At 42.1% G+C, this 22,763-nt stretch overlaps 3 protein-coding genes and 1 long non-coding RNA gene across 7 annotated transcripts in view; 2 read left to right on the top strand and 2 right to left on the bottom strand.

Annotated features, from left to right (window-relative positions):
• RNPEPL1 (arginyl aminopeptidase like 1) overlaps nt 1-3,189 on the top strand; it is a 13,713-nt gene extending 10,524 nt beyond the window's left edge. The window contains exon 11 of one of the 2 annotated variants that reach the window (XR_001557208.2): nt 298-409. Coding sequence is in view for 1 of the 2 variants with exons in the window: in XM_015871576.2 (XP_015727062.1) it covers nt 298-570 (273 nt within the window). In the remaining variant the exon portion in view is untranslated. Of the gene's footprint in view, nt 1-297 lie in introns of both variants that reach the window. The other variant, XM_015871576.2, reaches the window with a different exon arrangement.
• LOC107318143 overlaps nt 1-5,974 on the bottom strand; it is a 24,400-nt gene extending 18,426 nt beyond the window's left edge. Inside the window, exons 1-3 of one of the 2 annotated variants that reach the window (XR_004308338.1) lie at nt 5,938-5,974; nt 4,636-4,763; nt 4,457-4,525 (exon numbers count right to left, since the gene is read on the bottom strand). This is a non-coding gene — a long non-coding RNA (uncharacterized LOC107318143). Of the gene's footprint in view, nt 1-4,456; nt 4,526-4,635; nt 4,764-5,314; nt 5,509-5,937 lie in introns of those variants that run through there. The other variant, XR_004308337.1, reaches the window with a different exon arrangement.
• CAPN10 (calpain 10) lies at nt 4,681-16,722 on the top strand. Of its 2 annotated transcripts, none has more exons than XM_015871578.2 (13): nt 4,681-4,785; nt 5,995-6,200; nt 7,746-7,877; nt 8,127-8,323; nt 8,945-9,162; nt 9,665-9,806; nt 10,230-10,396; nt 10,874-11,157; nt 11,622-11,824; nt 12,817-13,072; nt 13,382-13,581; nt 14,114-14,159; nt 15,840-16,722. In XM_015871578.2, exons 2-13 carry the CDS (start codon nt 6,057-6,059, stop codon nt 15,867-15,869), a joined length of 2,019 nt encoding a protein of 672 aa, XP_015727064.1. In that variant the 5' UTR covers nt 4,681-4,785; nt 5,995-6,056; the 3' UTR covers nt 15,870-16,722. The 2 variants fall into 2 exon arrangements, with proteins under 2 accessions (XP_015727064.1, XP_015727063.1); XM_015871577.2 differs by lacking the exon at nt 4,681-4,785 and adding an exon at nt 5,598-5,718.
• Nucleotides 16,721-22,763, bottom strand: LOC107318142 (cytochrome P450 2J2-like). The gene is made up of 9 exons (XM_015871580.1): nt 22,406-22,763; nt 21,485-21,647; nt 21,207-21,356; nt 19,747-19,907; nt 19,392-19,565; nt 19,042-19,183; nt 18,631-18,818; nt 18,163-18,304; nt 16,721-17,939 (listed from the first exon to the last, which is right to left on the bottom strand). The coding sequence occupies exons 1-9, from the start codon at nt 22,574-22,576 to the stop codon at nt 17,761-17,763; spliced, it is 1,470 nt and encodes a 489-aa protein (XP_015727066.1). The 5' UTR covers nt 22,577-22,763; the 3' UTR covers nt 16,721-17,760.

Below are 22,763 nucleotides of genomic sequence, written 5' to 3'. Positions count from 1 at the left end.
TTATTATGCAGGAGCAAAAGGTTAATGCATGTGTTCTCTGTGGCCTTCTTTCCTTGGCCTTGTAAATAGCTCTGTTATTTGTGGGGAAGTAGCTCAGTCATAGAGAACAAGTGGGTTTTGATTATCACTCACATGAAACTTTGCATTAAACTTAACTAGAGACTTTTCATCTTTTGAAGAAATGTGTTGCTCGTCTTCAGCCTGGATTCCTTGAGGTCCCTTGGAATATACTTGTAGGAGAGCTGAACCTCTCGACTTTTACTGGAGTGATATTATCCAGTTTTCCTTTCTTTGCAGATGTCTCGGATGTACACAATTCCACTTTATGAGGACCTTTGCACTGGCACGCTCAAGTCTTTTGCCTTAGAAATTTTTTACCAGACCCAAAACCAGCTGCACCCCAACTTGAGGAAAACCATCCAACAGATTTTATCACAGGGCTTAAATCCGCTTCCTGCCATAGACACTACAGCAGGCGCTGCAGACACACCAGCAATGGTGCTCGAGGACAAAGTCTCAGAGGCCACCAACGGTGCCATTTCACTCAGGGATGTTAATGTGTCTGCTTAGATCACCAGCTCACACCAGCCACAGAGCTTGAACGTGGGGACAGGATCAGAGATGCCAAGTGTCGCCTCCTTTCCCTCAGCCCTGCAGCTGCAGTGTGTTGTTGTAACTGGATTTCTCTTCCAAAACACGTAGGAAATGTGCCTTCAAGTATCCAGTGTGTGACGCCACCAGGCTTCAGAGATCTCCTTCAGCCGTGGGACGGATATTTGGATTTGGTTTGTGCTGCGCATGGACTCCTGTGTGGTTGCCTTTGCAGGGAATATGAGTAGTTCTCTTTCCCGAGGCTCATCTGGTTGGTTTCTCTAAGGTTATTTAATTGTTTTCTTCCATCTGAGGCCACTGAGGCATGTCCTACTTGCTGTGTGTACGTTGCTGGGGAGTGTATGTGTGTCAGACTGCCGTTATCCTGATAGTTGGGCTGAAATTTTGCAGAGACCCGGGAATTCTCAGTGGCAGTAGATACATTTTCATGTCACACTCTTACTGTGACAGAGAGAGGTATCATCACATGGGAAGGAGGGGACTAATGCACAGATAACTAAGAAATGAAATAGCTCCTGTTTTTTTCATCCCCCTACTCCAGGTGGCTAAAGAATAATAATGCTTTATATATATATGCTTTTATATATATAAAGAAGAGCAGGGAAACCTTATGATGGATTTGAAATCTTTTTGTGGTTAACCCCTCACTTTTCCCTTTGCACTCAGTGGGACAAGCAATAAGGAAATGTTTAGGCTCGAATTTTCACTAAGTTAAATTAGGTGCCCAATTGCCATCCATCTGTTCTGGTACAAACTGGATGCCTAAACCTTTTTAACTGTTTTGACTGCAAGCTTTCGTATTGTCTTGCATGTGTGTTCATTGCATACACTGTTTTCTCTGTTCTGTCCTTTTCGGAAGAATTAACAGGACCCTTAATTGTTTTAAAAGAGCCCCAGCATATGGTGGGCCTGTAAGTCAGCCCCAGAGATACCCAGTCTCAAATTGTACTGCCTTGAATAATATTTGCCTCTAACAGTTGCCCCCATCATACAGTAATCCGAGGGCAGCACTCTTCCTTGATATGAAGCCCCATTTGACTTGAGTCTGTTTTCTGACTCATGGTGGTGGCCAGGTGCCATTTTGTTTACACAGCATGCTGTTTCTCTATCTCTGGCCAGGCATGCAGGATGGAGAGCCTGGTGCTGTTTGGTTCTGAAGCGCTGAGGGCAGAGCATGGCTGGGTATTACTATTACACAGTGCAGGTGATGATTCATAGACTCTGTGCCACGTTCTTTTAGATGCAGCCAACTGTGTGCCTCCTGGTGAGCTCCCGGCGAACTTCTCTGAGTTGATGTATCAGCAGGGTAGAGGATGAGCGTGAATACAAAATGAAACACTTTGCAGATGCTCAGCTAAAGAAGATGTGACAGAATCTATTATATAAATTCTAGCACTGCTATGAGGATCTGCATAGCACAGGGAGAGGGGAAATTTGGGAGATTTCTATTCACCAAAAGAATCTGTTTACACCCATGTGCGGATGGGGACTTAGGTGCTGTTACCGGATCTGTGTTTTCTGGCTTTAAATTAATTTGGACTTCACCATAGCCTTAGCCTGGGCTGAACTGGGATGAAGCAATAATGAACTCAGGCCTCCTTAGTGCTTCATTAGTTTTCAGAATGAGCCATCAGCATCGCTGGGCTTCTGAGCTCCAAGCTCTGCTCTCTGCTTGGTAAATGGGTTACCTTTTCCGTTCTGTCTTGTTTTCCCAGAAGGGACAGAGAATGACGTTTTCTGTACAGATCTCTTTCCTTTTCTTTTTGTCTGTTGCTCTCATGAAAGAGATTTGTGCGAGCTGACTTTCCAGTTCCTGAGTTGCACTGCTGGTGCTGTGTTTCCTGGACCTCCCCCCTGTGGGTGGTGGCAGCCTGGCCCAGGCAGTGACCACGAGCATCCTTTGGAATCCCAGGCCTCTGTTTAAACACGTTTTATTTTGTGGGAGAATGAATGTGACCCCGGTGGGAGTTCTTAATTTACACGGATGCCTTATGATGATTGTCAAATTAAACTACGCTTTGTGACAAGTTTAGCCTTTTGGGGCATTTTTTCAGTGTCCTTGTTATGGACACATGGAAGAACTGACTTGGTATGTTGTCTTTGTTTTGTCCTGTTCTGGAGTACAGCGTGTAGGGGGTTGGAAAGCTGTTTAAAAGCTGCACGGCACAAGGCTGGAGTGGTGGCAAAAATAAAAGGGAATATTACCTGTTGTTACTGCAGCTGACATCAGCTCAGCTGTGTGTTTGTGTGGGCATGAATTCGAGCAGGGAAATGTTGCTTGGATCTAACTGACCGTTTTGTGATTGAACAATATGAAATTTAAGTTAGTATTTCTGCTCCCATCCCTGTGAGAACACATCAGAGGGCTATTTTCATACAACAGCTTCTCTGAAACACAGAGAAGCAGCAGGGTTTGTTGAGTATTAAATATTCTGTTTGTCTTACTTCAGGTACTTTTGCTCCTCCCGGGAGCTGGGAGTGTATTTTTATTTGGAAGAGAAAAAATTGGAAGCAAGTTTTTGGAGCTAAGCCTTCCTTTTGTTGACATGAAATAAATTAATGCTTCAGACAACTTTTTATCTTGATTTGTAGTAGACTTGACGTCGAACGGCAAATTAGGCTGAGATTAAATAGCAACTATTATTGCCTTATCTATGCTGGGCTCATTTCTTATCTGTTAAAGTAAAATTAGTACAGCAAAGCAGTTGTATTTAAGCAGATGCCAAGAGATAGGGTTATTTTCCTCACTTTAAAAAATGAAAGCTATTACTTGATGTCTTTGCAGCCTTGAGCAGAGTGAAGTGGGGTCCGGCAGTATCAGGTGTGGAAAAACTCTGAATAGCCAAACACTGTAATAAAATGGGTTCTTGCTAACTTTTTAGCATTTCATTGCCACATGGGTTAATGTAAATATAACTCCTGTTAGCAACACAAATGACTCTGTTAAGCTGATATCAATCAGTTTGCTGCTGTAGGTTATTACAGGATCCCAGCAGTGCACTCCATTAACCAAGAGCAACATCCCAAATGTTCTCATTTAACCCAAGTTTTCTCATGGTCTCACACAAAGTGACCTTGGCCATTGCACTTTCTGGATAGCACAGGACTTTGTTTGCCTATAGTAAGTAAGTTTGCTTACTGCACAGTTTGCTTTCAGTCAAGTGCACATCTTCAGTCTGTTCCCCCTGCTTGGATTTGTCCAGAAAGAATGTAACGTATTCGATAGTTATCACATGACATTTGCTTTCACACATTTTGTTACAGGCTGATAACAGCTTGAAGTCATTATTATGGCCAGAACATCAGACTTTGTGTACTAAAACCACAGGATGGGATTTATCAAACCACAACCTTCTGAGATAGATTTTTCTCTTGGGAGGACCCAATTTAAGTGACATCAAATTGCTGAAAATTCAAGGTTATCTTAGATCTTAAGTATATGCACTTCTAACTTAGGGAAGCATCAGCTTCTTGCTTTAATTCTGGCACCTTGTGCTGCCTTGCTGTGTGCTGTGGTAGCCAGCATTGAAGTTTGGAGCTGTGCTCTGTCTCCTCTGCCTTGCTGTCTTTATGGAAGAAGACTGAGTCTGTCTTCCCAGGAGCTGAGGAGAGCAGTGTGCTACCAGTCTCGTGTGGTATGGAAAAAGGCTCTGAGCATAAAACTCAAATCCTCTCTCCAAAATCTCCCTTAAGCAGCAGTAGGACATTCCGCGCCATGGCTCTGACACAGCAGGAGCCACTGTCAGCTTAGTAGCATTGTAGTGTCTAAGCCTGTGCGTTCCTAAGCCTGCTAGCAGGATCCAAAGGATTGGAAGAGTTTCTCTGTGTAATTTAGAGGACTTACATGTGTTGGAATTTCCAAACTGCACATACACTCAGATCCCTTCCAGTGGTCTCCCTGACCTTGAACCACCTGCAATTGAAAATGAACAGCAGAGGTGGGTGAGAAATTGATTCAGCCCCAAAACTGGGGAGGGGGGGGGGGGGGGGGGGGGGGGGGTAGAGGGGGAATCATGAAGATACCTTGTCAAAGGGTAGGCTTTATTTGCATGGCTGTTTTACTGGATGCAAATCCCTCTTAACTCTGCATTTCCATAGCAACTGGACTCAGCCCTATTGGCGTCTGCTTTTCTGGAGGAAATATAAAGCACCTGCATCAAGTAAGACAAGAAGGTAAGTGTCAGGTTGTCTTACAACAGTCTAAGAGTTGTTATCTAGATAGACCCACGTTTCTGCCTTTAGGAACAGTTTAATCCAGCAGGATTGCCAAGAGACAACAGAGAAAATGGCTGCTTTTCTCTCAGAGGGCTATGGGTCAATAGGGCATCACACTGGCAGCTTTACAATGGATCCATTTGACTGCCTGCTGCCAACATTGCATGAGAGAAGCATGTCAGGTGTTTCACAGCCCAGCATAACTTTCAGAAGACAGAGATAACAGCATGATAAATACAGATCTATGTGTAGTTATCTCACTGTTCCAGGTAGCAACCACACCATTCCAGAAAGCAATGTGAGCTTCGATTTAATTACATCTATGCAGTTCTGTGATGGCTGTAGCATGAAGAAAGCAGGCAGGGTGAACTCAGAGGGCTGAGATCCTCCCTGTTCCTCAAACAGAGGCCCATTCTCCCAGCAGAACCCCGTCCTGTCTGTGCCTTTGCAGCTGTGAGGAGCAGACAAGTGGGGCCCTTATTCTTACCGCCCGCCCGTTGTGTCGGTGCCTGAATGGACAAAGCTGAGCTGTGGGAAGTCTTTATGTGGATGACATTCTTACAGTAGGCCTGGGGGTGTTTCTGGGTCAGCTTGTGGGGCTGGAGCCCTAACATGACTATAAGCAGCAGGGAGGGCCCAGCCCGTGCCCTGAGGTGACAGCGCTGAGGTGACAAGGGAAGGCCCACCCTGAGGGGACGAGCGGCTGGCCAGCACAGCCCACCAGCCGGCACCGGATTGGCGGAGCCGATATCACGTGCCCCTTTTTCCGTCTTCTCATTGGTCGCCGCCTCCATCCGTTACCTCTGGGCTGAGAGGGTGGAGAGAGGCGGAGGTGGCCGGTGTTGCTGCGGGAACGGCCGCTCCGGGCATGGCGGCAAGGCCTGCCCTGCGGTGAGGGGCGGGGGGCGAGAGGGGATGTGTGAGGAGGGGGCGGGGGATGTGAGAGGAGGGTGTGGGGGGATGTGAGAGGAGGGGGTGGGGGGCGGTATGAGGAGGGGAAGGGGGGCGAGAGGGGCTGTGTGAGGAGGGGGTGGGGGGAGCTGAGGCCTCCTCGCTGTTCCCACCCAGGAAACAAGAGAGAGCTTTCCATTGCTGGGTATTAACACTTACGCTTCATGGTTTCTCGGTTGCAATCCTCATTGTAACGCTGGAATGTTTACATTCTAGGGCGATGCTTGGAAACGGAGTCTTAGGAATAGCCGGCAGAGCAGCTTGGGATTGCGTTGAAAATGCTGGGAGAGAAAAAGCAGCTGACGGCGAGGAGGGAGCTGTACACAGACCCTGCGTTCCCAGCCAGCGATACCTCCATATTCTTTGATTCCTGCACCCCACTCGCCCAGTTCAGGGGTGAGATATCGTGGTTGAGACCTCAGGTGAGTTGTGAGCTTGTGCATGTAGCAGGAATTCCATATTGGGATTCCACGGTGCCAGCAGAATTTGGGGTATTGTATTGTAGGAGGAGGGGGAGTGGCTGTTTACAAGGGTGAATAGTGATGGGACGAGGGAGAATGGTTTTAAACTAAGACAGGGAGGTTTAGGTGAGATATTAAGTGGAAGTCTTTCGCCCAGAGGGTGGTGATGCACTGGAACAGGTTGCCCAAGGAGGCTGTGGATGCCCCATCCCTGCAGGCATTCAAGGCCAGGTGGGATGTGGCTCTGGGCAGCCTGGGCTGGTGGTTGGTGACCCTGCATATATATAGCAGGGAGGTTGAAACTAGATGATCATTGTGGTCCTTTTCAACCCAGGCCAACCTTTGATTCTATAAAATATAATTCCTTGTGCAAATTATTCACGTATCAAGTTGAATATCTACATCATTCTCATTTTTTTCAGTATATTATATAACTGTCTTGAAGGGATCCAGGCTATTGTGTTTGTATTGATTCCTTTGCTGTTGCTGAGGAAAAACTGTGCAGCATCTGCTGTTACAGGACAAGAGGAAATGGTTTGAAACTAAACGAGGGGACATTTTTGTTGGGAATAAGAAATAAGGTTGTTTATGATAAGGGTGATGATTCACTGGCATGGATTGCACAGAGGTGGGGGTGCTCCATCCCTGGAGACACCCAGAGTCAGACTGGATGGGGCTCTGAGCACCTGATGAAGCTGTAGGTGTCCCTGTACAGTGCAGGAGGTTGGACCAGATGGCCTTTAAAGATCCCATCCAACTCACATGGTTCTGGGTGTGGAAAAGAATAAGGCTATAAAAACATAACGTAGTGAAAAAGTATGTTGCCTTTAGTTTTATTGCTTTGCTGCCCTACATCCGGGCTGGTTGTAGAACACAGATGGAGCAATTAACAAACAAAAGATTTCATAGAGCCCAGTGAGCAGCTTTGTTTTATATGTTGTGCCTAGATTACTAAGGAGGGCTGATAGGTTAATTCCCAGTGCTTGCAGGTAAGAGAAGAACCATTTTAAAAGCTCACTGTCCGATCAGATTGAGTAGTTCAAGACTCTACATCTGTAGTAATCTCTTCTGCTAGCAAGCAATCCATATTTATTTGCCCTAGAAAAGCTTTTTCTATCATACGAGTTTGGTGATTCTTGGCAATTGGGGTGTGCAGTGCAAAGTGGATGGCATCTCTTCTATCCCAGTTGGTCACAAACCGTGCAAGGAACTGGTGAATTCATCAGTTGTCTTTCACTTACTGGCTCTTCTGATGTGGTTGCGCTCAGTGATGGTGTTTGTGCTGTAAAATCTATATAAGAACAAGTTTTACCTCTCATAAAGTACCTGCAAAAAGCCACAAGGCATTTTGTTATTGCTGGCTTGGGCTGAGTCTAAAGAGGAAATATAAGAGGTAAATCTTTCTTATTTTGAGGGAGGTCTCTGTGCCCTCCAGTTTTCCAAATCATAAACTTCCTTAGACTGTCAAGCAACATTCAACTTCACTCTCCTTTCTTTTAACTGCAGGACATTTGCTCTACTCCTCGGTTATTTTCAAGCAATCTGCAGGATGTGCAGGTGAAGCAAGGAATCTTGGGAGACTGTTGGTTCCTGTGTGCCTGTGTAGCTTTGCAGAAGAGTAAATTCCTGCTGAATAAGGTATAGAGAACTTGTTTCATAGTCTAGATATTTTTTTTCCTGATTTACAATTGTATATTGCTTTCTTTAAATTTTTAATCCCAAGCCCCTGTGTGAATATCACTTTAGTTATGCTTGGTTTTACTGCATCGTGACTTTCCTTTTTCATTTATTACAAGTGGTTGATATTCAGCCTAGTTTAAACTAGTTTTCTGTATTGAAATAACAACCATTCATTATTTGTTTTGATATGAGCCTTTTGTTCTCTAGGTATTCCCTCCAGGTCAGCCCAGCTGGACAGATGAATTGTATCAAGGCCGTTTTACCTGCCACGTCTGGCAGTTTGGACACTGGGTAGAAGTAACCATTGATGATCGTTTGCCTTGCCTCGGTGGTAAACTCTGCTTTTCCCAGTGTCAGACAGAAGATTTGTTTTGGCTTCCACTGCTGGAAAAAGCTTATGCAAAGTATGTGAGTGCTGTTATTGAAGGGAGGTAGAACACTAATCTGTGCCTAACCTTCTGCTTGCTTAGACATCTGACTTGGCATAGTCATAGTTTTGGGCATAGATCTCTATGTAATTTGATATAAAGGATAGTGGTTGCCAGTTTTTTTTCTATACATGGGGAAATGTACAAAATGTACTGACATCAAATGTACTAACGTGCCTGGAGGGGGGATGGTGTGACTGCCAGCAGGGGGCAGAAAAAGCCTTTAAGTATGAAGTGGTTTCTTCACACCTTGTGCAGAGTGAAATAAATTAAATAATTGTTATTTCTCCTCCTCTAGGAGGAGGAATAAATGTTAACATGCAGTAAGTAATTATGATATCATGGAATCTGGTGTGCATATAAGGTACAAACATCAAGGCTGGGGCAGTTTCTATATAGGAAGGAATGAACTGTAACCTCTCAGACACCTCATTGCTTGATGGGTTTGTTACATGTTCTTTAGGTGATTTATTCTGTAAAGTAAATTTATGTTTTCTCTTGCTTACTTGGGGGGATGGGCAGGATTGAAAGGACACTGGAACTTTCCTTAATTCTGCTGTTTGTAGAAACATTTTGTGTGTGTGTGTTTTCTGGTAGAGTGCATGGATCTTACGAACAGCTGTGGGCGGGACAGGTGGCAGATGCTTTGGTGGATCTGACTGGAGGCATTGCTGAAAGATGGGCCTTGAAAGAGCCTGCAAGAAACACGGGGAAGGAGAAGTCTGGCATGGTTCTGAAGAAAGAAGTGTTTAGGAGGCTAATGGTTTTGAAAGAGCAATGTGTGATAAGCTGCTCCATCCTCAATTCCAGGCAAGGTATAACAGTAAAGTTCTCAGCATTTAAAACTGTGACTTGATGTTGCTCTGAGCACAAGGCAGCCAGCCATTGCATACTGCTGTTGTGTTGTGTGAGCTGCGTGGTGTGATCTTATGTAACCTTGGATAAAGAAGAGTTTAAAGATATTGTTAGGGTCAGGATGGAGGGGTTTTCTGGGAGGTGCTTTTTATGTTTGATGTGTGGGAAGTTGTTACAGTTCATTTTCAAAACAACAGAAAAATCACCCAAAGCCAGCTCCAGAAATAGTCAGAAAAAATCACTGAGGATTTGTAGCTACTTGAGATCAGCGAGTTTTATTTGTTTTGTTTCTATATAGTTGCAAAAAAAATTCTAATGCTGTTTTAATACTGATCCAATAAACAATTTCTTTGTTTTGCTCTCTTTCACAAAATGATTTAAAGTCTGTCTTTTTGAAATGAAGGTCTGGATTCTTTTATATACATCTAACCCTGAGTTGTTGTTGTTATTTCTCCTATCCAGGTGCAAGTGAGCTAGGAGAATTTCATGCCTTTATAGTGACAGACATGTTGAATCTTTCTGAAGTGTCAGGCAAGGAAATCATCCTACTGCGAATACGCAATCCCTGGGGAAGGCGGTGCTGGAGGGGTCCCTGGTGTGAGGGGTGAGTAGGTTTGCTCTGCTTCTCTGCTTTTTCTATTTATGCAGGTTAACGTGAATAGAAGCTAGAATTGATGCTAAGTAGATATAAAGAGAAATGTTTTAAAGGAAATGCAGAATTATAGCTTGAAAATATTAAGAAGGAAAGGACAGGCCCTGAGAGCTTATCTTTAGAAGTGTTAGAATATTCAGACTGCTGTTTGTTTGTTTCCAAATTCTCTTTGGAATGTTACGTTTTGTACTTCTGATGATCCAACTCACTGACCAGCAGATCGTATCCAGGAAGCATTCTTGGCAAGTCTTTGACACTAAAATGAAGATACTGCTATGTAGTCCTGCTATGCAAATCTACTACAAAGGACAAAAGATTATAATGGAACTTTTATTGTGTGAAGAACCATGTTTCAGCTCCTTGTCTTATGTGTAGTGGTGAAGGATGGAGCCAGCTGGATCCGGTGGTTGCCTCTGAACTCCTCTCACAGATCCAAGAGGGAGAATTCTGGGTTGATGAAGAGGAATTTTTCAGAGAATTTGATGAGATTACTGTGGGCTTTCCAGTGAATGAAGAAGGACAACTGCAGAGCCTCTATACAGGTGTGGTATGAAAAAAACCTCTTTTTTGTATGGATAATATTAAATCAATGAGAAAGAGTGATCTGAATTGAAAATAGCTGCAGGTAGACTGTAATTTATCAGTCTTCTATACTTGTAGGCCTTTTCTGTCTCTACTGCTGTTAAGAGTAGAGGGGTGAGAGGAAATTGAAGATCTTTGGGAGAGCCTGTGATACTCTTCTGAGCTCTAGTTTTGTGCTAGTTTGTTGAGCGATGAGTGTTCTCTAGATGGCTATTGCTCTGCACAGCTTTGAGGTGCTTTTTTTCTTAGTGAGATACAAACATCACATTTCTGAAACCAATATTTTGTTACTTGTTAAAATCAAGTCAATCTGCCATTACCAGTCATGACATTGTTTCATTTTTCTTGGGCTGGGAAATCTTTGCCGTGTGTTGGTTGGATAAAAGAAATGAACTCTGGCATCTGAAGTTTGCACCATGTTTTTCTTATTTCATTAGAGAAAGTGCTGTATCACTCTCGGAATCTTTTTGGATCCTGGGTGAGAGGCCAATCTGCAGGTGGCTGCCGCAACAACAGCAGCTTCCCTACCAACCCTAAATTCTGGCTGAGAGTCTGTGAGAAGAGTGAAGTTTGCATTGCTCTGCTGCAGAAACACAGAAAATACAGCACTGACTGGGCTGGAAGAATTAAAAATCTGACTCGCTTAGTAGAGGAAAATCTGTCTTTGAGTGAAGGCCTACAAGGGAAGAAATATCAGGCTGTGGGGCTGCATGTCTGGAAGGTAATTTGGGAGTGATGTTTTTCTCTTGCAAGTAGACGTTTTAAGGCATTATTGAAACATCTGACTAAAATAATTCATTTTTTACAACAGTGATGTAATTCCACTGTTTAAACATTTTCCACCTCTCATTTATACCCTGAATGTGTCACAGAGTTACTGTCCGTACAGCCTAGGTATGAACTAGCCCTGGATTCTACTCTGTGAGTGCCATATAGTGGAAATTCTGGGGTTGTTCCAAACTAGTGAAAGATGTTTCAGGCTGATTGCTTTATGGCTATCTCAAATTTTACTTCTGAATATTAATGCTTTCTGTTCCTCTTTGATAATCAGCTTGCATACTGATACTCTCTTCCTTGTTTCATTTTGTGAATGTAGGCTTGTTTTAAAAAACAGTGCTACATAGCTTTTATTAAAAACTGCTCATTTTTCCTAAACCACCACGCATCCTTATGCATCTGTTCTAGGTGGAGAAGAAACGATTTAACCTTCCAAAGACCCTCTCTGCTCCTCCAGTTGTAGGTACCGTCTGCCATTCCTATGACAGAGAAGTGCATGTATGCTGTGACCTTTCTCCTGGGTACTATCTTGTTGTTCCCAGCACTTTCCTGAAAGATGCTGTAGGGCATTTCTTGCTTCGTGTGTTTTCTACAGGGAGAATCTCTCTCAGGTACGTTTAAAAAGAAGTTGAAAACATCTTCGACTTGTGGGCACAGATACATGGAGGTACACGTGCACAGTATGAAACTGTTCAAAGTGTTTTTGAACAGTTGTGCAGAATGGCAAATTATAGTTTTCATGTTTATGAAGGCAGCGTTGAGTCATCTTGTGGTGTCAGCAAAGTTCTGTCTTCTTCCAATAAACCTGGAGAAATATGGGCATATGTAATAGCTTGTGCCTGATAAGCATGGAGGCAAAATGTACCACTGACAGCGTGTTTAAAAGCTGTTCGTGTGTTTTTTTTTATACTTTAATAGTGCTCTAACAACTCCTATGCTCTTGGAAAGAAGCTGGCAAGTCACTCGATAAAGTCAGATTATTTACTCTGCAGAATTTGGAGGCAAGATGTCATCAAGTGTTAGGCTGAATAAAGGTCTGCAAAATGATGAGGCTAGTTCTGCTGTGTGGGTGTAAGACATGGGCTTATATATTGCGTTGGCAGTTTATTTTTCTGAACATACAGCATCTGTGGAGCACTTCAGGGCAAATTTTGTCCTCTCATCTACTGCTACTAAGTGTAACACTGCAAAGTCTGAAACAGGTGTCAGCTTGGATATGTGTCTAAAATGACAATCATAGAATCAGACCAGCTGTTGTGTTCTTAACTGAATGCAGGACTGGGAGTAATTTCAAATATAACATTTGTCCTTATGTTGAAATGTCATTTTGAATGCTGTGGGACTGGTGTTGACAATAAATGACAAGTGATGCTGGGCTAGGATTGAAATAGGTATTAATATTGCAGTGATTAGGTGTGCAGAGGTGTGCACATCTGTCTGAAGATGTGGTAGGTGTACAAACAAACAACATAGTGCATGCTTTAGACTGTGTTCCTGTAAGTCTGTATAATACTGATTTATTTCTGTGAGCTGGTTTTCTGGATCTGTGAAATCATACATGTTCTGTTGTGTTTTGTTTTGTTTTCTTTCTTATGTTTAATAGTGAGATAAAACAACCACCCACAGATGCTACTCTTACTGAAGAACCCCCAGTAGGTGAATGGGAAACGCTGCAGCTGGAAGGATGCTGGAAAAATGGGCAGAATGCTGGAGGCAGCAGGAACTTCCCCTCCTTCCATATCAATCCCTGCTTTCCCCTCTCCATTCCTGCAGGACCAGGAAAAAGCAGTGTGAAAATCACCCTCCGACAGCACTGCCAAGACAGCAAGTGTCGTCCAATAGGTTTTCATATCTTCCAGGTAAGACTTGTTTGCCAGGCGTAGGGTTAGTAGAGCGTGAACTCAGAGTGAGTTGGTGACACAAGGCTTTCACAGACATTGAACAAATTGTGTGTGTAACAGATAAAGTGTGCTCTTTTATTTGTTTTTTCCTACAGCAGAGGTTAGCACTCAGCTGGCTTTATTTTCAGAAAGTGTTTCCTCTGTAGTTCTATACATACAGTGAGTGTTTGGAGCAGAATACATACTGAATGTATCTTCCTGTGGTGTATCTGGCACAGGTATACCTGCATTGAAAGGTTAAGTGTGTTTTTGTTCTTCTATTTGTAGGTACCTAACAGTAGTTGGAAGCCAAATACTTCCTCTTTTCTGCACTTGGAGCCACTGGTGAGCTGTGTACCTCACTGCTATTCACAGGAAGTAAGCAGACTGTGCAGGCTTCCTGCTGGAAGTTATGTAATTATACCATCTACATACTTGCCCAACACAGAAGGCAGTTTTACAGTGATCATCGCAACCAAAATAGACAGGTAAAAATTTGCTGCTTTCTATTTGGATCTTCAGTATTTTTTAGTACATGTATGTACAGGATGTTCGGAAACAGTAACTATAGTTACTGTCATTTCTGGTGGAAGGTTCTTCATTTTTCCTTTTCAAGTCTTTGTAGCAAGCACTGCTTACTATCTTGGACTATGCTGGGAGAATGGCTGAAGTAGCAGTGTGGTTAATCTTCCATCAGTTGCTGAACAACAGATGTCTAGGTCCAGGGAAGGTGATGCTGACATGATTCATTGTCACCTATGTGCAGTTACTTGGATTTATGCTTAAAAAGCTTAGTAAGCTTTTTAACAAACAACATTTGCTTGTGTTTGAGAAGCTGCAGTGGGTTCTTACACCTCACTGAGCAATAGATAGCAGGTCTGACTCAAAGTTTGTAGCTTTGATAAGATTGTATTAAGGTTCCATGTGGATAAGGACGTGGACCATGCCTAGTATAACAGTTAATATTTGCAAGATCCCCCAGTGCTTTGTGCAGAACTGTGTTCTTTTGCTTTTCAACAGGAAACGCATTCACAGCAGAGAGACACTTGGACAAGTATTGCAAGAAGTAAGTGATGCAGTTTTAATTTGTCCTAGTGGTGATACAGAGGCATAATCAAAGTTAATGTATTAGATAATACTTGAGAGTCGTACATCAGTGGACTGGACTTTGAATGTTCTCATTTACTTAAATCAAGCAGTCAATCTTCTATTTGTTTCTCTACCATCAGAGTCGCAGTAGATAGCAACTAAGAACGTTTATCTTTCCATTCTGCTCAGATATGTGGAAGTTTTTGTGTGACTGTTCTATAAAGCCATTATTTACTCCTTGAAGGCCTTTCCCAGTGTGTATCTGTGCCACAGTGTCTGTGAGAAACAGGGCTGTCAGTGAGGAGTAACTGGTTGGATTTGACCTTTGCATTTGCTTTCAAAAGTATTAACAGTTGTAATGCATTTTGACATAATTTGTTTCTTTGTATTACTAGAGATCTCCTAGTTTTAATTAATATAATAATCTTTCTCCACCTGGTTGGCTTTGATACTAATACTAATTCCAGCTTGGATGCCCAATTTAGAAATTCTATTGGCATATTATTGAAAAAAATAGAGAAAATAGAGCAAAAAGGAGAAGAGAAGAGGCAACCCAGAGATTACCTTGCACCACAGTAGCTTAATTTCTTACTGGTTTCCTCACAGCCTGCACATCCTTTCATAATTCTTGGCATACAGACTTCTCTATTAAGAGCTAATGCCACATATTTAACATTTTGCTTCATTAGGCGTATATGTATTATTCTTGAAGGGGCGGATGTGAATGCTGAGTTCGTACTGCATACAGAGTTTTTAACTGAGTGGAAAAAAACTATTTAATTTATCTGATGTGTTTGGTAGATCAGAGCGTGCTCTGGACAGTACTCGGCGTATTATTTGAGATCACAACCATCTCGATACCCATCTTTTTTCTTTGGCAAACTTTGATTAAAAAGAAGTCTTAGGAAAAACTCTTGGCTTGCTGGTTTTCTTGAATTAGGTCATGGTGACCAGTGTCCATTTATCCTTAAAACCACACAGACAGTATGGATTTTGTGTGCTCCACTGCAGTGGGTGAAGATCAGGGTGTACTTTCCTCTTGGCGATTGCTAAGTTTATATCTAGGAGGTGAAGTACATACTGAAGCTCTTCATTACTGTTGTTTTGGGAAAACAAGATTGCAAGGCCATTGTTACAGAGGGGATATATTTCAAGATGTGTTTCTTGGATATTCCATGAAAGCAAAGAGTGCTGCCCAACATCAAGGGAACTAAGAGTTTAGATTCTTCAGGGCTTCAAAATGCGAAGAAACTGGAAATAAATGGCAGTTGTAGTTTCCTTAGCAGGGCAGAAGTTAATGTCTGAATACAAGACTCTCCAAGAGGTTTTTCTAAAGCCTGGATTTTAAATCGCTTGGTTTATTCAGAGCTGTAACCTCTGAAGGATGTGGGCAGTCTGCCTTACTGAGAACTTGGGAAATTGATTTATTTGGTGCATCAGAATAGAGCTGAATGTTGGTGTCATTTTTATGTGATTTCTAATTACTGTCATGACAGGATTTACAAGTTCTTAGTTTATTAAGATGTTTCACAGACAGAAGTAGCTCTTAGTCCTGATTTTTAAATGTTTTCTGTTTTACTTAATTCCTTATGAACTGCTTTTTCTCATGTTAATGTTATTAATTTTTTCTTTTCCTGCTCTGATTATTTTCTTACAGGTTTCATTTACAACTGTGATGAAAAAGTGATCTGGAACTCTCATGCTGTCACTTTGAGAATCATGACAAAGCTGAGGAACACTTCAGTTCTTGCTGGTTTTGTTTTAGAATGGGATAAAGAGAAGAAATTTATAGCCCAGTTGTTTTTCCACTGGTAACAACTGTCAGGTCTACAGTGACTTTTCTGTAAAAATACCTCCTTTATCATGTACACTGTAAACGTATGTTCTTCCCACGTGTTTTAGAACCAGCATTACACAATGATCTTCATCATGTACCTCAGTTCCTCACAGATACAGGTGGAGGATACGTGCATGTTTTCATTCAAGATTATTTTTAGAAGAAAACCAGGAAATTCAGGTGCATAATGGAATAATACTGTGGGGAAAAGAAAAATCAATCAGGAGACCAAAGGGTGAACGCAGAAGAAATAAACTGGAGTTTTTTTCTCACGTAGGACATACCTCAAGAACCATCAAAATAAACTGGAATAGAGCAAGTCCAAGCTTATATCCTACACTGCCAGTCATACCACTGAGCACTTTACTGTGGGCCCTTGGCTGCACTGTGCAAGTGGTAGGGTGAAAAGAGATTTTTTTTGTGAAATGAATCCCACAAAAGCTGGAGATAAGACTTGAAAACTTTTATGAACTGCCACATCAGACTGCTTGCATTAATCTGTGAGAATGTGTTTTATGCCAGGTACCCCCTGCCCTCACTGTAAGAAATCTGAAGGTTGAGAGATTTTTTTTTTCCTTGATTTCTGTTAGAAAGTATTTCGAATTCAAGGAGGATGTTTTTAGATGTTATATTTTCCTCAGTAAAAATTGAGTGTTGTTTATTAAAAGTTTTAAAATGTCTTTTATTAAAAAGGTCGAAACTGCATGAATGTCAAGTCTTTATTTGTTCTGCAGTAGCAAACTTTACAGCGTGTTTGAGCCCTGGGGTTCTCATCAAGTGGATGCTGCTAGTTGGCAATGTTAGAGAGGAGAAAGAAGTTTTCCTTTAGTTTTATGTCTGAGAAGTAAGTAACTTTCCACTTTTGCGTTTAATGACACCTTAGCTTAGCATAACTTCTGTTTGTCCCTATTGAATTTGGAAAGCTGAGAGCATTTAGGATGGCCACGGTTGAATATTAAGTGGTCCAAGCTTTCCACTCTTGTAGAAGTATGGGGCAACAAGAGAAGGCTGTGGGTGGTAGATCTCTACTGTGCTTGCTTTGACAAATACTGACATCTTCTTTTCTTGAAGGGCTGTTACTTGTCTTCAAAGAGCAAATTACTGGTCGTTGTGATGGTGAACAAATATGGGAAGTAGTAAAGAAAAAAGGGTGCATGTACTTCCAGATGGAATATGATGGTAAGAGACTGCATTCTGCCAACACTGATGTATGTGTGAAGCTGACACTGCTATATGAAGTGTTCTCAGGCAGCGGGTGAGGAAGAGGAGTCAAAACAGAGGTTATATACCATGGAACCTTCTGCAGGAGGGAGCAAGAAAGACCTGTAAACAGGGAGGAGTAATTGTGCTGAAGCAAAAGGTGTTTTCAGGCATCCTTCCTGTGTTGGAACAGTTGTGCCATTTCACATGTGATGTGTTACCGAGTGCATGTGCAGGAAGCTTTTGTTACAGATCACTTCTCTAAAATGCTACACCTGCTTAATTGTTACTGTGAGTGTGTTAATATGGTAACACTTCAGAGTAATTGTATATACCTACGGCGTGGTTATTTGAGCTTTGGTAAGTGTGATTTTCTAGTTTCAGAAAGCTCATCTGCATGAGCTCAGCCTTCCTCAATAGAAATACTTCTATGTTAATTCTTTCTGATGAGCTACATGAATTTGAATACAGATAAGATGGTGATATTTATTCTGCAGTTATTCACAGGTCAAAGTCCCTCTGCTTTCTGGTATGTTGCAGATTAACGTGGAACAGCACAGATTTCATATGGATGTGGCTGCAGTATTGAACCCAAAACGTACTCAGGGTTGATTTCCTTTACTCCTTCAGGGAGCTGGAATGTGAATGCCCGAAGCAGATTAGTGAAAAAGATGAACAGTTCAACACGTGCCATCTGTTCCCCCAAACACACACGGTGCCCTGCAGGGAAAAAGGAGAGAAGTTAGCAGTGTGAGGCTAAGCTATATGATAAACAAACAGGACAAGACAAAATCTGTGGCTTTTACAGTAAAATAAGTGACTTTAAACCATTGTGCCAAATATATTTTTATCAAAACGTTTCTTAATGTTTTAGAATTTAGGATGTTTGTTGTTGTGCTGCAAGACCAAAACAAAGAGTGATGCCAAAACGTTCAGGCATTACCTGCTGAGAAGGGTAAGAATGCCTCTTTGTGCACAAAGTTGCCATCCACATCAAGGAAATGGTTTGGGTTGAACCTCCAAGGGGTTGCCCAGTGGTCACTGTCATACACCACAGAGTGCAGATTTGGCAGCACAGGTGTGCCCTGCAAGAGGAAATGGAGATGATATTGTCGATGTATCTTCTCTGGCTCTTCTCTCTAATAGATACTATGCCATCCTGTGTCTACAGCCAGGTGCTTGGACTCAGCTCACCCTTCTCCTGTGTGCATGTAGGCACAATAAACCCTGCTATCTTTGTTTTTGTCATAAGGTGTTACATGTAGGCTCTGGTTTGAAGCACTCATCTTTGTTTCATGCCTATGATGTGCTACTGTGTTCTCTCTGTGCTGAGCCAGGAATTGTAGGAGCTGCTGTGCTAGACATAGTAAATGTTAACCAACCAAAGCTTGGAGACATATGTACTCCATACCTTTTTAATGTGAAAGCCCAGTAAAGTCGTATTCCTCACACACAGTCGAGGGACCCCCACAGAAGTGATGTTGCTGTACCTCAAAGTCTCATGAATCACAGCGTTTGTATAGGGCAATCTTTTGCGGTCTTCGTAGCTGATGACATGGGAAGGTTCCAGAACAGCCTCTATCTCTCTTTGAACTCTTTCTGCAGAACAATCATAATGTTTTAAGTTTCTTTTTTCTGTTAAAGCCCCAAGGTAGAGGAAGAAAAAAGAGACTGAGCTACTTTGAAATTGAGATCTACCACTTGTATTCATTGTTAATGTTTATTCTGATCTGTTGCATGTGATTGAGCCAATACTTACATTGTAATGGTGTTCATTACGATGTAACGTTGAGTGCAGTTCTCTGCTAAAGCTTTTACTCACCTTGTATTTCTGGGTATTGTACCATATAGAGCAGTGCCCAGAGGAGGGTGGTGCTTGTCGTTTCAGTCCCTCCCAGCAAGAGATCAACCACAGTCTGAACCATGTTGTCTTTATTAAACGTAGAGGTGGGGTCATCTTTGGTCTGTAGAATACATTCACATGAAGTGGGTTGTTTCATACGTACAATTGCCCAGGTAGCAATGGGCATAACTTTGTGAAAATGGTGAGCAAAACTCTTCAGTGCTAAGCAAAATGTGTGTATTGAAGTTCTGTAGTTGTCACTCAAAGAGCAAGCATTTGTAGTGGACATTGAGGCCAAGGAGGGGCTGTGGTGATAAATAGATACTTACTTTTGCTATTTGGGTTAGATAGAAGTCAATGAGATCCTGTGGATCACCTGCCTTCTCTCTCTCGTGCATCTGAACCTCGTTCATAACTAAATTGTGCATGAAGTCACTGTATGCAAACACTTTCTGATGTGGTCCTGGGAAGTGATGCATAAGCCATGGGAAAGCATCATACATCTGTGATTGTAAATGAATAAGAAGAAATATGAGCATTTTCATATGAGTATGAGCATTTTGGAGAGCCCAATTCTCATTTCCTGGTAACTGTAAAGGCACTGCAAGAGTCGTTTCAGTTACGATGAGAGGCAACACACAAGTTGGAACATAGGAAATTCTGATTAAATGCATAGGTTCTTACCCTGCCCCAGATAGTAGCTTGGAAGTAGATCACAAAATGAACAGCTTTGATAAGCATGCTGAAAGACTCATCCTCACTGGAGAAGCGATGGCCAAAGACAACAGCACAAATTATATTGGCAACAGCATGGGTGATGGAAGTGCGGGGGTCGAAAGGCTTGCCTGCAAGGACAGGGGCTGCTGGTGAGTATTTCACATTAAGGAAGAGGGAAGGAGGAGGTAATGGAAGGGAACAATTTTGAAGCCTTAATTTCTTAGTTACATTGAAATGTCTTCTTCTTTCTGTTTGGTTTTCAAGTGCAACACAGTATTCAACTACATATAACACACACACACACACACACACACACACACACATATATATATATATATATATATATATATATATATATATATATATTTGTTTCCATGGGTTGTGAAGGCAAAACTTCCATCATTCTTATCATAGGATCTTGAAGGATGGAAAAGACCACTAAGATCATCTAGGCCGACCACTGACCCATCATCACCATGCCCACCGACCCACGTTCCTTGTTTTACAGGATGGAACGCAGCTCTTGTTAAAAAGAGTTAAGGTAAAGAGAGAGGTGAAATCTGGACAAATAATCACACGTGCTAAAGGTAAGGAAAACCTTGAAACTGGCCAAAGGAAAATGGTCCCCTGTGCATTTCGGACATCAGTCCAACACTTGTTCTGTTTCTTTAAAGCAGTAAATTCAACTACTGGGTTTAATATGGAGGAGAACTGCATGGAAGTAAAGATTTGTGCTGCACCAAGGCTTCCTACCAGCTGGTGTGCTCCTATCTTACGTACCCAATGACCTTAGAAATGTTGCTCTCAGAAGTCAGTAGGGCTATTTTGCTACATCTAAGGCTAAATGAGTCGGTGACAGACCTTGGGGAACCTCTCTGTGCTTCCGTGTCGTTATGAAACATGATGTGGGTGGGGGATTTGGCTGTTCAGAATATTTATATTTGGTTGCTTTATTTTGGCATATAATTAAAATTCTACCCGTTTCTATTTCATTGAAACCCTACAAAGCAATTTTGTTGGACAATAGAATGATGAGCTCCTTGTGCTGGGCTTTTTTCTCTGCCAAACTATAGAGGTTTTTGCTGCCCAGCAGGTCACAAATTCTGTTCCTTATGGAGGAAAACACACGGGTTTTCTATCCTCCTTTAACTTAAAAATTGTTACCAGCTGTCCCTGAGACGATGTTGATAATAAACATTTTTTACTACCCTTATTTAAAAGAACAAACAAACAAAAAAGCAGCTTCATCTTGCCAGCTGTGCAGACAAAACACCTTTTTCAAGAATGCAATTAAAAAGCCAATAGAAAACCCACTAATAGGAAAAATATCTTTATAGCTTGTAATGAATGTGTCGTGAACCTTTAGTTCCCCTAATCCGCTGTATTTCAGAAGGCAATCCAAGCCTTGTTTTTCCTAGTGAATTTACCTTTTGTGTTTGCAAAGGCACCCAGAAGGTGAGAGGCCTCCATTTGAATTTGGTGCTCCAAGTTGTTCTTCCCAAATCCTAAGCTCCGTATAATGGTCATCCCAAAGCGTCTCTGTTGCTTCCAGGTGTGGCCGCTTGTCAGGAAAATGCCTGAAGAACACAGAAACATTTATTTCGGTGCTGGGCAGGGAAATCCTTTCACTACAGGAGGCAAAACGGGGTTTGGATTGGGTTATATTTCACTAGCAAGAAAGATGCATGTTTTGGTATTGTAATACCTTTTTCGCCCATCATGTCCCTGTAGAACGGGGTGAGAGGTCTTCCAGAAGTCTCCTCTGAGTGGGTGACGATGGCATCTTTTACTGCTTTGTACCCATTCAGTACAACCATGGGTGTCTGTCCCATCCACACTGTGTAGATGTTGCCATAGATGCTGGTTAACTGAAGAGTTAATAACATTGCATCAATGAATAGGAAACAGAACGCATTCACATGAATATTTGTTTTAAGAACTGAAGAGCAAATGAATGCATGCAAAATGCCAAAGCTTTTCTGCTTTCTTTCACAAATGAAAATTGTTAATGATCCTTTTTTTCTCCCCAACATTCAAAGAAAGAAAAATGCTTTTGCATTCTTTCCTGTTGCTTTCCCACCATTGTTCATATTTGCTTCTATTGTCTTTCCACAGATAATGCTTGTATTTTCCCTTAAAGTAATTGGATGCAAGTCTTGAGTTTGAATTGGCTTATTAAGAACTTGTGCTGTGAGCAGAACAAGAATTCATTTATTTATTTTTCCCTGCTTCATTTCACTAATATAACGTGCCTTGCTGACTTTGGTTATACAAACATGAAAAGAAGGGTCCGTTTAGAGTGTATGTTTGATCTTCTAATGGAGATTGGATCATAGTGGCCTGGAGCTGTTCCAGTGACATTAGTGTCAGTCAAAGGAAATTCAGCTAACGATGGTTTACAAGGTGAGAGAGATCAATACAGAGACAAAGAACAAATCTGGTAATGAAACACGGTGCTTGTTGGTATTTAAATTTAAGTTGAAACAGGTTCAGATAGATTTTCAGCTATAGATCACAGAATCACCAATGTTGAAACAGATCTCCAAGATCATTCAGTCCAACTACCCACCTACCACCACAATTTCCCCACTAAACCCCATACAGGAGATAAGACAAGACTAAATACCTTAGCGAGAGTTTCTCGGCGAAGTTTGAAGTCGAGCAGCCACAAGTTCCCAATGATGGGGAGAGGAACTGGTCCTGGAGGGAGCTGGCTGCGCATCCACTGCAGCTTCAGGAACTGCAAGAGCAGCAGGGAGGCAACCAGGGCTACGAACAACTCAACGATCCCCAACATCTTATGGAAATCTCGGCTGCTCACTGCTCTTGTGTACGGCTTCCTCTGCAAACACAGTGCTGTGCAGATGAATGAGTGCTTCTACTGAAGTCCAGCTCTCTCTAGAGAACACATGCCTTCTTTGACCGTCTGTCTGTCCCTCCCTCCCTCTCAATCTACAGCTTTCCTAAGCTGAAGTCTTCAGAAA

Source organism: Coturnix japonica, chromosome 9 (assembly GCF_001577835.2).
Source record: "Coturnix japonica isolate 7356 chromosome 9, Coturnix japonica 2.1, whole genome shotgun sequence".
Classification (NCBI taxonomy): Eukaryota; Metazoa; Chordata; class Aves; order Galliformes; family Phasianidae; genus Coturnix; species Coturnix japonica.
Note: the sequence above shows the minus strand (reverse complement) of the source record. Positions and strands in the feature narration are given on the sequence as shown.